This window comes from Morone saxatilis, unplaced genomic scaffold (assembly GCF_004916995.1).
Source record: "Morone saxatilis isolate NCDOM2014 unplaced genomic scaffold, NCSU_SB_2.0 Contig18, whole genome shotgun sequence".
NCBI classification, from domain to species: domain Eukaryota; kingdom Metazoa; phylum Chordata; class Actinopteri; family Moronidae; genus Morone; species Morone saxatilis.
The window spans coordinates 18373291-18388378 of record NW_023339740.1 but is presented as its reverse complement, the minus strand read 5'-3'; the positions used below and the strand labels follow the sequence as shown (position 1 = coordinate 18388378).

The 15088-nt window shown below is 44.0% G+C and overlaps 1 protein-coding gene across 7 annotated transcripts in view; it reads left to right on the top strand.

The window, feature by feature from the left end:
• atp2b2 (ATPase plasma membrane Ca2+ transporting 2) overlaps positions 1-15088 on the top strand; it is an 80561-nt gene that overhangs the window by 33535 nt on the left and 31938 nt on the right. For 5 of the 7 annotated variants that reach the window (XM_035661873.1, XM_035661881.1, XM_035661875.1 and 2 more), the window contains 2 exons: positions 956-997; positions 3798-3962. In XM_035661873.1, the coding sequence (XP_035517766.1) occupies positions 956-997; positions 3798-3962 (207 nt within the window). The remainder of the gene's footprint in view (positions 1-955; positions 998-3797; positions 3963-15088) is intronic. The other 2 variants (XM_035661877.1, XM_035661879.1) reach the window with 1 other exon arrangement.

Below are 15088 nucleotides of genomic sequence, written 5' to 3'. Positions count from 1 at the left end.
CTAACCAGCAAGTTTATTGTGTAATTTAAAACAATGTTGTTTGATTTAAAAACACATTTAAATGAAGTTCACACCTTGTGTAAGCACAATCCAACAGCATAATAAATTCACTGTCCCCGAACTTAGATTTCGATTTTCCTCCAGTTGTTCTTATGTAACTTCACCATGTGGGAGTTTTTTTCTTCAGGCTCTCTCTCTCTCTCTCTGTGTGTATTGTTCACATCTCCAGTCTGCTTCCCTCGAAGTGTGTGATCTTGCATGTGCTTTCTGAATTTTCCTCTTATGCACGCAGTCTCTTGTTCATGTGTACTGTACGTGTGTATTTGTGGTGTACTCTCCCTCCCTGTCAGTGTTCAGTGTAATGCTGTATCTACTGTATGTCTTGATATCTCATTTTATACCCTGACAATTTGACTCGCATTGTTGATAATGTGGAATTACCTGTGCGCATAGTGTATGTCATTCAAAATAATCTTTAAAATCAGAAAATGTAGCAGGTGTGCAGTTTTTTAATGTTCAGCATAACATTATGTCACACATGATATATATTGATGTCAAAATATTTTTGTTTCAGAAAGGCCCATTGAGCATTTTTAATTACCTGATTAGTTGCTTATGTAATGAAAAAAGAACCTATTAAAACCTAATTTCCTCCCACTTAATACAAGAAAATGTGCACACTACAGTCCGTGATTAGTGTTAGAATAACTTGCAATTAAATTTTGTTTTATTAACCCCTTGCCAGCAGCTCTAGCTTCTAGTTACATTACATCACTTACACATCGCAAACCTTTCTATGTGACTGTCACAGAGACGTTGTATTAAAAGTCATTTTCCTGTCTCCCTGTTTGTGATTTTTGGTTCTCACTGTGTCTGTTGTCTCTGTGGTGGTAATTTGTTGACATGTCTGCTTTGGTTATTTTTGTTGTTATTGTCTTGTATGTCTCCATCATAGGTAAAATGCAAGATGGCAATATGGAGAGCAACCAGATTAAAGGTAACCAAACCATATCTTTCACTCTTTCCCTCCCTGCCTTCTCTCCCTCATCCTCTTCCTCCTCCCCCTCTTCCCCCCTCTTCATCTTTTTCCTTCTATGGCGTGTGGTGTAAGCTCTGGGTCAAATGCAGGTGAAAAATCCTCCATTGTTTTATTTATAGCATCGATAGATCGATAGATTATATTTTACACTCTTAATACCTCACAGTCTCTCAAATTATTGTGCAGGGCTAAATCAATGTAGATTCTAAGGGACTTGGACAAAGTCTAATAGTGACATATAAATCCAGAGAATGTAAGTGTTTGATCCAGGTTTTACCTGCAGCCATATTAGGGTAGAAATCCTTCCTCTTCACTCTGTCTGTCACTGATGTGTTGTCCCTGGTCTTTGTTATGTTATTGTTCTTGTTGTGTTGTTGACTTGTCTTGTTCTCTATGAGAGGACAGAAATCTGTCCCTTAACTACTGTATCTGCCTCACTTGCGCTGCCCTTTTCCCCCAGAAACACCTGAAACTGCCCTCTTGGTTCTCTCCTCAATTTATATACCATATCACACCTTGGTTTCCCCTTACTACTGTTTCATGAATTTTTCTCCACACAATAGGACATAAATCGTGTGGCATTATAGAGATACTGTGACTTTTTGATGGTGTAACCACAGTAATGTTTATTTTTATTATTGTTAATCTATTAATTTAATCTGTTAAATATACAAAATAATAAAAAATGATCATCCTAGGTTATCAAAGTTATGCCTTTGAATTGCATATTGTGTTAGTCAAACTCTTGAAAGCAATTTAATCGTCAATTATATAAAACAGAAAAAGATGCTGAGTCTACAAGTCTATCTACCAAATCCAAGCATTAATGTCAGGACAAAATAATGGTGAGATAGAATAACAGACAAGCTGAAAAAATCTAAATATCCCCAAAGCAAATGGGCAAAAGGGTAAATGAAGTTTTTTTTACACCTCGGTATGATGATCACAGTCTAGATCAGCTAGAATACAGAACAAAATGATGAAGATGAACCTTTGTCCTGAGCGTGTTTTAACATTGAGTGTTTGATCTTGCTGTTCTGCTGCGTACAGTCAGATACAGATACTTTCTGTCTTGTGTCATGGGGGTGGAAAAACAAAATGCAAAACCAGCAAGCATGACAAATGACAAATGTTCCATATTAAAAGGTTTTTCCTGAGCATCAAACATATGCCTCATTGTTATTTGGAAAATGGGCTATAATGATTTTTGGCTATGGGCTACATTAACAGAGAAGCACTGTACTGTTATTGCATGTATGTGTGTATGTCTGTGTGTGAGAGAGGTGGAGAGAGATGGAGAGAGAGTGAGGTAATTGAGGATTGGTTTTATAGCCTGAACAGTGTTTTGTACAGAAAATGTGAAAACACCATTAAGCAGTTCCTACTGTAAAGTAGATAAAATGTCAATTATTCTCAAAGTGTGAAAGTAGATTTATATACATGCAACATACATAGAGCACTATGCATTTTAGCAATTAGATCATTAACAACCATTTGGATTTGGACTTTTTGACTAATGGAAGCAGTTTTATTCAATTTGATCTTTTTGTGCAAAACAAAGACGTTCATTTCAAATGCAGCATACAGTAATGGGGTTTTATGTGACCCAACCTCCTGCCTGAGAAGTGTTGTTTCAGTAAAATGAATAATAATCATATACAAGGCTCTACTGCACTATTTGGGGATTTGCAAGACTAGTTTCTTTTCATTATAATTATAAGAGATACGCTTTCAAAATTGTGGATATTTTTTGTTCTGTTGACTATTTCTCATGTAGTTCTGTGATCATATTATTGCCAGAATAGAAACTTTCTTCACCTAAGATCTCTGCCCTGTGTTCCAGTATGGTATAAAGTGGATTTTAAAACACTGCTGCTATCTATACATCTATACACCAAGGTCTATTATTGTACAGTACATCACTCAATGGATTAAGGATAAGATATGTTTCTTATATTGCTTTTAGAATTTGAATCGTCTACACCTCCAAGGTCATTTGAAAGTGGTGTGCAAAGTGTTCCCAGAGAAAACAGCTAAACAACCTAAAATTGATGTTTAGTTATCATGCTACACATCCAAACAAAAAAAGAAAAAACCCTGATATATTCTCCATGTCAGTTTCTTAAATTTTTATCTTTATTGTTTGGAATTATGCTTTTATTCCAGTCAGTTAAATCACTTTTTAATCTTTTTTGTTTCTTTTATGGTTATTTCTGTATTTTGTATTTTTTATGTGAAGCATAGTCAGTTTTCGGTGTGTTTAAAATGTTTTTCTCCCCACTTTCTGCAAAACTGCATGTTTCAAAATAATCTGTGAACATGACCTAGACCTTGGATGAAGGACCACTGAATTATTGATGACTTACTGTAAATGTGTTTGTGATGAAAAGAGTGTGAATGATAAGAAACAGTGTTTCTCTTACTACAGCAAAAGAAGACTTACAGTATCATGCATTTTTAGAATTCATATTCATATATACAGAAATGAGGTTCACAGCCTCTTTGATTTTACCACGACCACAATGCAGAGAAAAAATAGACAATCCTCATTATGGTACGTGAAAGACTCATATATTAGTTTCCATCTTGTCATGGGTTGTCACATGGTCTCTTCTTCTAAACTTTATGTCTCTACTGAATGTCCCTGAGCTGGTGTAACACTTGGGTGTTGAATCCTGGCTCCCTGCTCTTCTTCGCTCCCTTGGTCTAATCTACATTTCTAATGCTGCTGCTGTCTGTTTTTATGTGGTGTTTACAGTAAAGAAGCAGGATGGAGCAGCTGCCATGGAGATGCAGCCTCTAAAGAGTGCTGAAGGTGGAGAGGCTGATGAGAAAGAGAGGAAGAAGGTGTCCATTCCGAAGAAGGAAAAGTCTGTGCTGCAAGGGAAGCTGACCAAATTGGCTGTCCAGATTGGCAAAGCAGGTACAGCAAATTGCACAGGGACAAGTCCATCACTCAGTCTGGCAGTAACAAGGTATCAAACTATCATCCTGTCCATCAAAACAAGATGTTGCACTGATAAGACTCACTTCTTGGTTGCTTAAAGCAATCAAAGCAGTTAAAGAGAACACTGATTTATGAAAGGTCTGTTCATTTTATTTTTCTAAATGACCTACCCTCTAGGGAGTTGCTGAATCATTGTAGTGGGAACAAATGAGACTGCATTATGCAACTTATTCACTTCTGCAGTTTTACAATCATTACATTTATTTAGCTGACACTTTTATCCAAAGCAACTTACAATAAGTGCGTACAATCCATACCATAATCAACTGTTTGTAATGTAATTTAAAGCAGTTTATGGCACTGAGGACTTGATGTCTCAAACACTTGCACTGAGTCTGTACCAACAGCATGCATTTTTAGTAACAGATGCCCACATGCCAATATGCCCACACTGTGGGTGTCCTCGCAGCAGCAACATAGTAGGATTATTGCTGGACAAATGATAGCCATGAATATTACATACCTAAAATAGTTTCTTAGTAAAAACTTAAGGTTTTTCATTTTCAGAGAATCCCATAAAGAATTCCTTGTTTTTACAGTGTGCTGTTACATCAGACTGTTGGTCTGAGTGACGGAATGAGGACATATTGTCAGAACAATGAAATACCGTGGATGGATTAGCATATAAGCAGCATTTTAAGATTATATGGCCTTCCTGCGGGCCTGGAAGAAAATGTTTGGACTTAATACACTTCAGGGCCCGTGACCCTCTAGCATGTGGGCATGCAGCTTATCTGTTCTCTATGCATTCTGAATAAATCTGGTCTGTATCTATCTGACAATTATCTAACTTATAATTTATATAGTTTACTTCACTGGATTTAATTTACACAAACAGACCCAGAACACATGAGACAGAACTCTACCTGCCATCTCTGATGATAGCAACTGTACAGCCTGTGTAGGAATTTCCTAATCATATCTGTGACAAATTAAAGCCTGTCCTTACCATGTGATTACATTTCCAACCCAAACTGGGTCATTCCACCAAAGAGTAATGGTAAATGGTAAATGGATGAGTAAACTGGACCCTGTACTTGTATAGGCCTTCCTCACATCCTTAACGACCACCTCAACAGTGCGCTTTTACACCTACGTCACAGGTTCACACCCTTTCACCACATGTCACCGTGTCAGGTGGTGCGCAAGCCTCGAGCAGAAAACGAATGCAAGTTCATAACTTCACACACGATGACCGGCATCAGCGGAGCAAGTTCGGCGGTCAGTATCTTTGCTCCAAGTGATGACTCTCGACATGTGGCACCAGGAGCCGGGATCCGAACCAACAATCTTCTGATTCAGGGGACGATACACGCTCGCTGCAGTCTGTGCGACAGCCGCAAGCAGAATAGATATAACTATAAGATTCTGGTATGGAAGAACGACGTGACTAAATGATTATGATTAGGTCTTGTCTAAACTTGTGTGCACCAGCTGCCAATAAATAACTGTAAGTATAAATCCTAACCTTTATACTGGTTGCATAAATGTCGCAACTCTTGTTGTTAGAGACTGTTGTTAGAAAGAACTGTCATGGTCTGAGTTCTAACCTGCCACCCCCCCCGTCCCCATCAGCACTCTTCCTTCTCACCATGAATCCCTCCGCGATCCCACGCTGCCCTCCCGGCTCAGCTGGGAACCCTTCTTTATATCCTTTTATGCAGTTATACGCAAATCAATATAAAATCACGAAACAATAAAAACAACAAACAAAAAACTCCAGTCATCATCCTCGGATCTTGTTCCTCTTGCATGTTGACAACTTTGTGATGCAGAAGCGCCCATACGATGCCAGCTGCACTCGCCATCTACCTCCACCCTACTCCAGTTGTAAACGTCATCGGCTGCCATGCATAAGGATGTGACTGTGTTAGGTGGCTGGCCTGCCTGCCAGGGGCCTCACGCTGCGCTGTCACCATTTCCCTACGTCCCCGCACCCCCCCTACTCTGTCACCACGCGCTGACCAGTCGTCCAGTCCCAACACACTCACTACGAACCCCCACATACAGTGCACATAATTACTGACGGCCACTGCCGTGTCATTCACTCTCGCCTCCGTGAGGGCTGGCCATATGGGAGAGGGCTGCACTGTAACTCCCATTCGTAGACGCCTAGATAGTAATCGTCTCAAGCACTGGACTTGCTTCTGCATGTCCCCTCCATTCCTTTATGCAAGTCTTTTTGTCGTTCTTTCATTCTCGACGTTTGCTTGCATCACAACTTAGGACATGAAAAATCTCGCTGGGTGTGGAATGGACAATGTGTTATACCGTTAATGGTCCACCACTGGCTGCCTGTTGACGCTATTCCTTTAATCCGTCTGTTGCTCGCTCCCCCCCACCCTAACATCACAACATTCTTACGACTACAGGGTGTGAGCATAAGCCGAACCGCTCCGTTTCTCTGTGCGCATTCGCCTGCAACCAGTTTCTAGTCGGTAAAGCATCTGGTAAACCGTGCGAAGCTGCCTGTAAGCTAACTTTATGTACCCACTTGAGCGTCAAATATTTCTCACCACGAGCATTTCTCAACTATGCATCCTGGACCCCAGAGCCTGATCGACTTCCCGCGCCCGCCCCATCTTACCCTATATCCACACACACGAAGAAAAACTAATCAAAAAAGACACAACAACAATGGATAAGATAACTCCATAGGATGCATGTAAACGAACAGAATGGCTAATGCAAACACCAACGACCATAGCTCCTGTGACAAGACAGGCACAGGACCACAAATATAATAAAATATACACATAATACAACGAAGTAAAACAGATGTGCATACAAAAAGAAAAATACCAAAAGGAACAATAGGAAGCATCATGCAACAACAAACCATCACGATATACTAGATAAAACAATATCATATCTACACACTACGTACCCAACACAACAACCAAATAAACCTGGTAGAGGAACACCATATGTTAGAGAAGATAGCATCGTGCAAAAAAAGATAAACACTTCTAATCAAGACATCCCTATCTCAGAGATGGTCATCTAACCACTACCATGATAAACGATAACTCATAACTAAACCTGCATCGTGAAAACCTCCTATCAAAAAAAAAAATAGATATAACAACTACTTTAATAAACAAAATATAGATTAAATAATAACAAAAGTCCACACAAAAAAACACAATAACAATCACTACTTCATAAAATAAACAACAACCCACCCAAAAGATCACATCCACTCACATACTACAAACAACTACTCCACACAACAAACCAACATCTCCATCCATCACACATATAACCCGCACTCTCCACCTCCCCCCCAAACAAACACTACTTAAGATAGATATAAATCACAATAAACAACAACAAATCCGCGCTATACACCACACACATATCTGGCCCCACTATTACTCGCCCACACCCTCTTACACACCACCAACGACACATCGACATGAGACCAGTCTATCAGTGCTCTAGACGCTCATCTTACTGAGCAAAAGAACGAGCACAACATCACAAAATACTCATTACACACTAGCTGTTCTCTCCGGACTTGCCCTCTGCGAGGCCTTCACTCACTCACTATGTCACCCTCTTTAGCAACACGGTATTGCCCCCTTGTACACTCTTATCCTGTACTCCTTAGAACATCCACAGGCACTGCCTCCCCTCCACATCATGAGGATGCCACCCTCTATTACAGTGCAACGCCTGCATCTCTTGCGTCCCTTACATGGCAACTCACCGCCCGGGCGAAGATAGGGGAGAGTGTGGCGGGGGTTCCCTATCAGCCATTTAGACTGTATACGCAACTACGCACAATGCGAATACGTAAATACAGGACGCTACCGATACCTACTACCAATACTAGCTCAGAAAGCCAAACCAAAAGAACATGATAATACATCTCTTCTATCACAAACAATCGAATATATACCAATGATCCTCTTCAGGTGACCGCGCCTCCGGTAATAATACCAAGAGATTGGCCAAGAGACTAGCTCTCGAGAAAGCACTTCGGCCACACGACTGCAGGATGTCTTCAGACCTGTTAGCAGCCAACACTGCCGAAGTACAGCTCAATTTCCTGGCATGACCATCCGCGTCTCTATCAGCCTGCACCACTGAGACCACACCACACATTTGTGCCTGATCTTTGTGTCACTATCCTGTGTAAACCCCCTGTACCGCGCGCCTGCTCCTCTGCTGCTGAGCCAGTGCAGCAGAAATCCCTTATCCGCGAATTGCATCGGACGTAGTCTGAGGGGGCGCGCGGCCAGACCAGTCTGCGATACAGAAGGATCAACCGATTTCGCTCTTCTACCCCGCTCCAAGGCCGATGCAGTCTCGGTGAACCGCGAGCTGTTGCCACTGTGTCTGGCTCCTAAGTGGGAGAGCGAGCATATTTGTTGTCAACTCTAGTCTTAACTCTACTTTTGAAACTTTGAAACAGTGATGCCACTTAGCAATAAGATTACTGTTGCGCATACACAGGCAGACATAAATTGGTGTGATCACAGGCTTGTGTATGCGCAGTTACAAAATTGGTATAAAATCGTATAAAGTCACAGCAGCGAAATTTAACTATTACTTTCATTCAGAGTGTATTTACTTATCCATTTAGGTCTTGTTGCCCTGTGATTTCTTAATCGAGCTTTAGCAACGGGACATGGTCTCCAAGACTTTCTGTGTCACAGTCAGGTAAACTCTGACCACACCCACCACACTTGTGAGTTTCCTCGTTGCACGTCAACTATACAGACCGGGAGTCTTTATTTACTCAGTGTATAATACACGTTCTGTCTTTCTCTCCCACTTGCCAAATACCACGTCTCGAGGAATTAAGTTTAGGGAGTACCCAGAGTCAGATGGTGGTTGAGTTATGTCGTGAGAGCTAAAGAATACAAAACGTGCCCATGTATGACGGTTCGATATCACTGGGTACGCCCGACTCTATCTTGGATGTTAACAAAATACCTGAAATGTGAAGAAACAGGACAAGAAACTAGTGGTGCAGGTCGTTTTAGCATACACTACCTCGGTTGTATGTCCCCGGCCCATGCTGAGTGGCTAAACGCAATGTTACTTTTCTCAGATGGACAGACACCGGGCTCAGACGGTCGGCGTCTCAGAATAAAATTTGAGGGCTTGTCTGCTCATCGGTACAAGTGACCGGTGTATTGATGGCATCACCTACGAAGTGATTACAAGCTCGCGTCCGCCGACCTTACGGAGCGTCAGCTAATTAGCGTCGTCACTATAAGAAACGGTACCAGCCCTTTCACGCACAATCTAGTTTCGGACTGAATCCGCGTGGTGGCCACGCAAGGAAGCAGAACAACCTCGATCATGTCCGCGCCGCGTGGTCCGTCCCAGTCTCACGTTCTAATCTACTTTCTAAAAATGCTGTCTGTACATATATCAAAGCTCACTTAATGCTCGTCTATGAAGCCCCATGGTTCAAATGGTGACTCTCTGCTCGATGGACGCTGATCAGGCTTCGCCCGTCAGGTCTTCCTGTTTTTCTGGCTAGCGTTTCTTCCAGACGTGTAGGCAGTTAACAAAGATGCCTTGTCAGCTTTATAGGAGAAACTGGAGGAATCGCAATTGCAAATTACAGTCAGACTATTGTACCGTACCATAAGGCTGCTTAGCTCCTAACGGCATTAAGCACCGGGCAAGAGTGAGCCTTAGCCGCTGATCTGAGTGGTCTACAGCTGCACATTCTACTCTGTTTCTATAATCCTTTTCCATTCTAAAGAGCGTTACCTGTCATCACAGGTAGACAGGATACAACTCGTAGGCTCAACATTTCTTAAATGATATGCAGCTTACAAGCTCGCACTGTTTTTTACTTGCCATCATCGGTAATTAGCATACGCATCGTGTTATACTGCGCTGTGTAAACCACTTAGCTACCCACTGATTACTGCCAGTTGTATAGCTAGCACTAGGCATCCATTCACCAGTCCACACGGTGCCATACTCACACAGTAAGTTACACGTAAAAATAGAAACGGACAAATTAGTACCATCATAGTGCATGATCAATAGAGCACTACGATCACCATACATGCCATGTCCTGGCCGTATCTACCTTTAACCCTGTCGAGAGCTTTTGAGAGTGAACCGCCGCCCACGCGAAACAGCAGGAAACGCAAGCTTTGGAGAAGGACCAGGAGTAATCTAATGGCTGGTCCACGCGGCACCGCGGCCCGCGGCCAGCGCACGCCGACCGCACCCCCCCCCGGCCGGCCCCGGGCCGGCAGCCCGGCGCCCCCGACCCCCGGCCGCCGCACCGGCCGCCGGCGCGCCCGCGCGACCGCGAGGCGCCCGCGCCGCGCGCCGCCGCACCGGGCCCGCCGCAGCCGCACCCCCCCGCGGCGCCCGTCCGCCCCCCCCGGGGCGCCCCCGCTCCACCCGCGTGCGCCCCCGCGCCTAGCCCCCGCCGAAGCCGCGCGCAGCGACCGCACGGCACCGGCCGCCCCCCGCTCCCCGCAGCCCCCGACCCCCCGCACGCCAGACCCCCCCCCGCCGCGGACGCGCGGGGCCCGGTGGGGGCCGCCCGCTCCGGCGCACCCCGGGCACCGGCGCCGGCCGCCCCCCCGGGCGCGGGGCGCACCCGGCCTGACCGAGCGGCGGCCATGCTGTGCGGAGGGATGATACTCCATGAAACAGGAACACAACACGCCCCACCGCCCGCCCGAAACACTCTCTGGACAGACGACCTAACTCGCTTAGCGCGCGCCATGCTCTCACTGCGGCCGCCCGTCCAACGCTCTCGACGCACCACTTCACGCAGCCCTCCCCCCGCAGTACGCTCCGCTGCTGGTGTGTTCCTTAATACGGTAACCGGACCGAGGAGGGCCCGAATTGCCTGCCTGGGATGCCAGGATGCGGCCCATGGACCCGAGTCTTTGATGGCTCCTACACACACAGGCACCAAGGCGGGCCTTTGATAACCTCACTCCCAGTCAGTCCCTAAACTGCCTCACAATCTAGGCTTCATAATACACCAAGCAGACCTACTATACAGACCCCCCCTCCTAACTTGCTTCCTGCGCTCACGCACATACAGCACTCTAAGTGGAGAAGCGCTCATGGCCGTCGGGTACCCGCCACCGCAATTCCACACACGAGTTTACCAATGCAATTCATGGCAGCCACGCGTACGCGCCGCTATCGCACAACGCTGGCATCACCACTGTACAGTGACACCTGCTCATAATACGTGTGGGAGTTGGCGCAGGGGGGAGCGGCGTCTCAGGTGGGAGGATTCTTTTTAAGGTTGCATGCACACATGCATGACAAATTAATGGACAGGAGGTGCAGCTCTCGCTCTGGATGTAGTGCCCTAGGCAGTACACGCGTCACAGCGCCGTGTACGACATAGATTACACGTTGCATTTGTCGAATGGCATTCAGCTGACGTCAATAGTACCCAACGACAATTTCAAAATGAACCAACTCGGCGTCCATGCGGATCCCGTGCACAACAGCCTCATAGCAACAGCTCACCGCGCCATTAATATGATGTTACTTTTATTATCGTGTTATTTCTTTCAACTTTTACTTCCATTTCAGATATTCAACGTTTTCCTTTGATAGATTAGGGTGATAATCCACACTAAACACATCACTGGATCTATACCCAGCAACGATTATTTGTGTACCGACTACATGCGAACGTATGAGTCGCAGCTATGCACACAGAATACAACCAGCAATCCGTGTCATAAGTCACATCGCGAGAAAGATAGATTCAGCTCCACAAGGATGTCACTGCTTCATCGCAGCCAGTGGCAGCTTTTAGGCATCAGAGCTGTGTGAAGATCAAAAAATATACATATGTACACAAAAAAAAATAAAAACAAGGATAACTAATAGGAACTCAACAAAAGAGAGATAGAGAATAAAACAAAAAAAAACCACACACCACACAACACACGAGCTATGGAAACACACACAGATGGCTTTCATTCGTGAGTGTCAGGACTTGTGGCTTGGGAAAAGGACAACACATTTAATAAGAGTACACTCAGTTGTGAGTTCACACAAGATAAGAACTTAACTCCAGAATGATGATCTTGATGTATGAAAACTCACATCAATGTTTATAGAAAAATCACGGGGAAAAACCAACACACACAGCACAACTTAACCACGACAACACGCGCAAAACCAACTGGGGTCATGGGGGGTGAGCCTCCACCCACCCCGCACCACAGCTCGACACCCAGCGTCCTGAACTCCACTAATCTGGCTTTTGGCTCACAGTGCTTTTTCTCCTAGGACCTACCTCTCGGTGCTGTTTGCACAACATAGGAAAAGATGAGAGATGCTGTTGGATGCTTCTTTAAGCTTCAACCGCAACCAGCTGTCCCCCCCACTCCCGCAACTCCCACCCCCACTTCTTCGCGCACCCGCCAACCCGAGAAACCCCGACGACACAAGGAGCCTCACGCGCGCCAGACAGCACGGGAACCGACGCCCTCTTCAGCAAAATCCCTCTCTCCTTCCTCCTTCCTCACGTGCTCTCTCTAGTTCCCTGTCTCTCAGCCCCCCCTATAGCTTCAGCCCCCTTCGCCGTCTACGCTCCACCTCGCAGCGCAAGCGAACCCTCGCTCTCCCACATTCCCACCATCAGACGCCTCCTTGATGCTCGAGCCAGCCAAAGCTTAATGCGGTTCCCTGTGTTTCCCTCAACCATGACATCGGAATCTATCTTCAATGGCTTTTATGGCTGCTTGTTTCTAGTCTTCTTGTCTTTTCAATTAGACTACATTAAAAGGTATATTAGAGAATTTGACAAGTCATTGCGTGATCGAAATTGTAAATTCAAAATATAATTTTGAAGATTATAAAGAACGTAGGAATCTTGGTAAAGTTGTAAAATGGTTTGTTTAAACATAACCAGTTACCAACTACTTTCATACTTTACTTTACCTTTTCCCTAAAATACAATTTAAGGCTCTTGACTTTGCAACAAACAGTATATGATTTGAAATGGTTCAAGAAGGTGCATGCTGTAAATGATCCAAAAAGCCTTAAAACAGTAAAATAGATAAATCCATCGTTGTTTGAGGTTGTATGGAAAAAGTGAACGGTGTAATAGCTTTGGAAAAGGCAACAGCAACCATCAAGACCAACAATCAAGGAGGCGTGGCGACCCAACGACCGCGCCTCGCGCTCGCGGGCCTGGCCGAGCGCCTACGCCACTTAATAACTGGCAATCCGACCATCCAACGGCCACATGCGCCAGGGTAAAGTCAGAATATCTGCTATCATGCAGCTTAGTTTTGTCTGTGTGAATAAATTGTACCACTGTTCAACAACCTAGAAAAAAGAAATACATCCACCCCAAGTAAAAGCAGCGCAACCACATTCACAATCCTACTGTACGCGCATGGCAGAATTTTGTAGCTTTGGTTATTAGCACATGAGACGATCTAAGACTAGTTAGTATTACTGGAAAACTAATTGGTACATGAAAAAAACACACATCAAGCGCAATTTAATTATTTTTATACAAAGTCTCCACAAACATCCACACTCCAGACTCCACCCCCTCAATGCCACCCCTAGCCCTACGCGTCATCCTTCCTCGGTACACCAGATTGGTATACAATAGTGTGTATTGGTATCTAATATATAGGTAAAATAACATAGTATAAAAGAAGACTATAAGTCATTAGATAATTGCTAGTGTCCGAGAAATATGTTTTGAAAAGCACATTCACACACACTTGATGGTACATTTTTTGAAATGAATTTGGTTTGAATTTATAATTTTAGATGGAAATAGAGGACAATGAAATTAGGAAGGAATATAAGGAATAAATGGCGCATAGAACAGGGTAGAAATGTAGGGAAGAGGGAAGGGAGCAAAGCAAGGGTAGTGTGAAAAGGAGAAAGAAGATGGGAAAATTATACAGAAGAGGAGAAAGGAACACACTCGCGTGACAAGTGTCGTCATTCATGGATGGAAGAAACTCTATTGCTGCCTTCAGCGTGCTCCAGGCTTAGGCCAGTTGGCTGGTACAGTATGTGGAGAGGAGAATGAATCATCCACGCCTTAATGCAAGAGGGAAGAAAGAAAGGCGAAGTGGGTGTGATAGTGGAGGAAGAGGAAGCAAGGCATGCAGTGAGGAGGGGATACAGGGATATAAAGGGATGGAGAGGGGGACAGTACAGCATAGAAAGTATGATAAACAGGGAAGGAGAGGAGGAGGAGGAGTTAAAGGGTGGGGTCGGTGTAAAAGAAAAGGAAGAATAATGGAGAGAAAGAAGGAACAGGACGGGGTGGATTTAAGGAGAGCCCAGGTGAGAATGGAGTAAAGTTGCACAGCTCTCCTGCTGGCATAATGTCGTTGCTGCAGGAGACCCAAGGACTAGGGAGCGGGGCAGCTGTCTTAGCCACACGTCCAGCGCAAGTACCGCCAACCGAGCCCAGTCGGCCAACATTGGGCTCCATGCCAGCAACTGTCATATGTGGTATGAAAACACTGATCAAGAACTAAACTCTAAAAAAACACCTCTACGAATCTCTGAGATAAACAAAGAGGAAGATTGTATGCATGTTGTGCCGTTTGTATTTAAAATATAATATAAATATATAGAGAACTTAACTAAAAATATGATTTGTATTATTGCAGCAGTTAATACAGAACGTGTTTGCTCTACAAAAAGTGCCGGAGGTTGAAAGCAAATGAAAATCATAAAGTGTAATATACTAATAATAATTATTTATATATAATAATAAAGAAAAATAAATAGATGAAAATTTAATATAATCTGATGTTGTTGTGCACCTGAATTATTGTGTTGTGTACTCTTTTAGTAATATTTGTATACAACTCCAATAATTCATTTGTTTCGGTTTATGTTTGTTGTTTTCAAATATAAATGTTTAATTTAACAAACAGAGCCTCACAGACAGCTCTCAGTCGACTGAGGAATTGTGCTCAAAGAGCACCTTCGGTAGCCTATATATGTGACCTGTGATAATAAGACCACTGTTTTCAACCTGTTTTGGAAAAGAATTTACAAAAAATCTCTAAACAACAAAAAAAAAA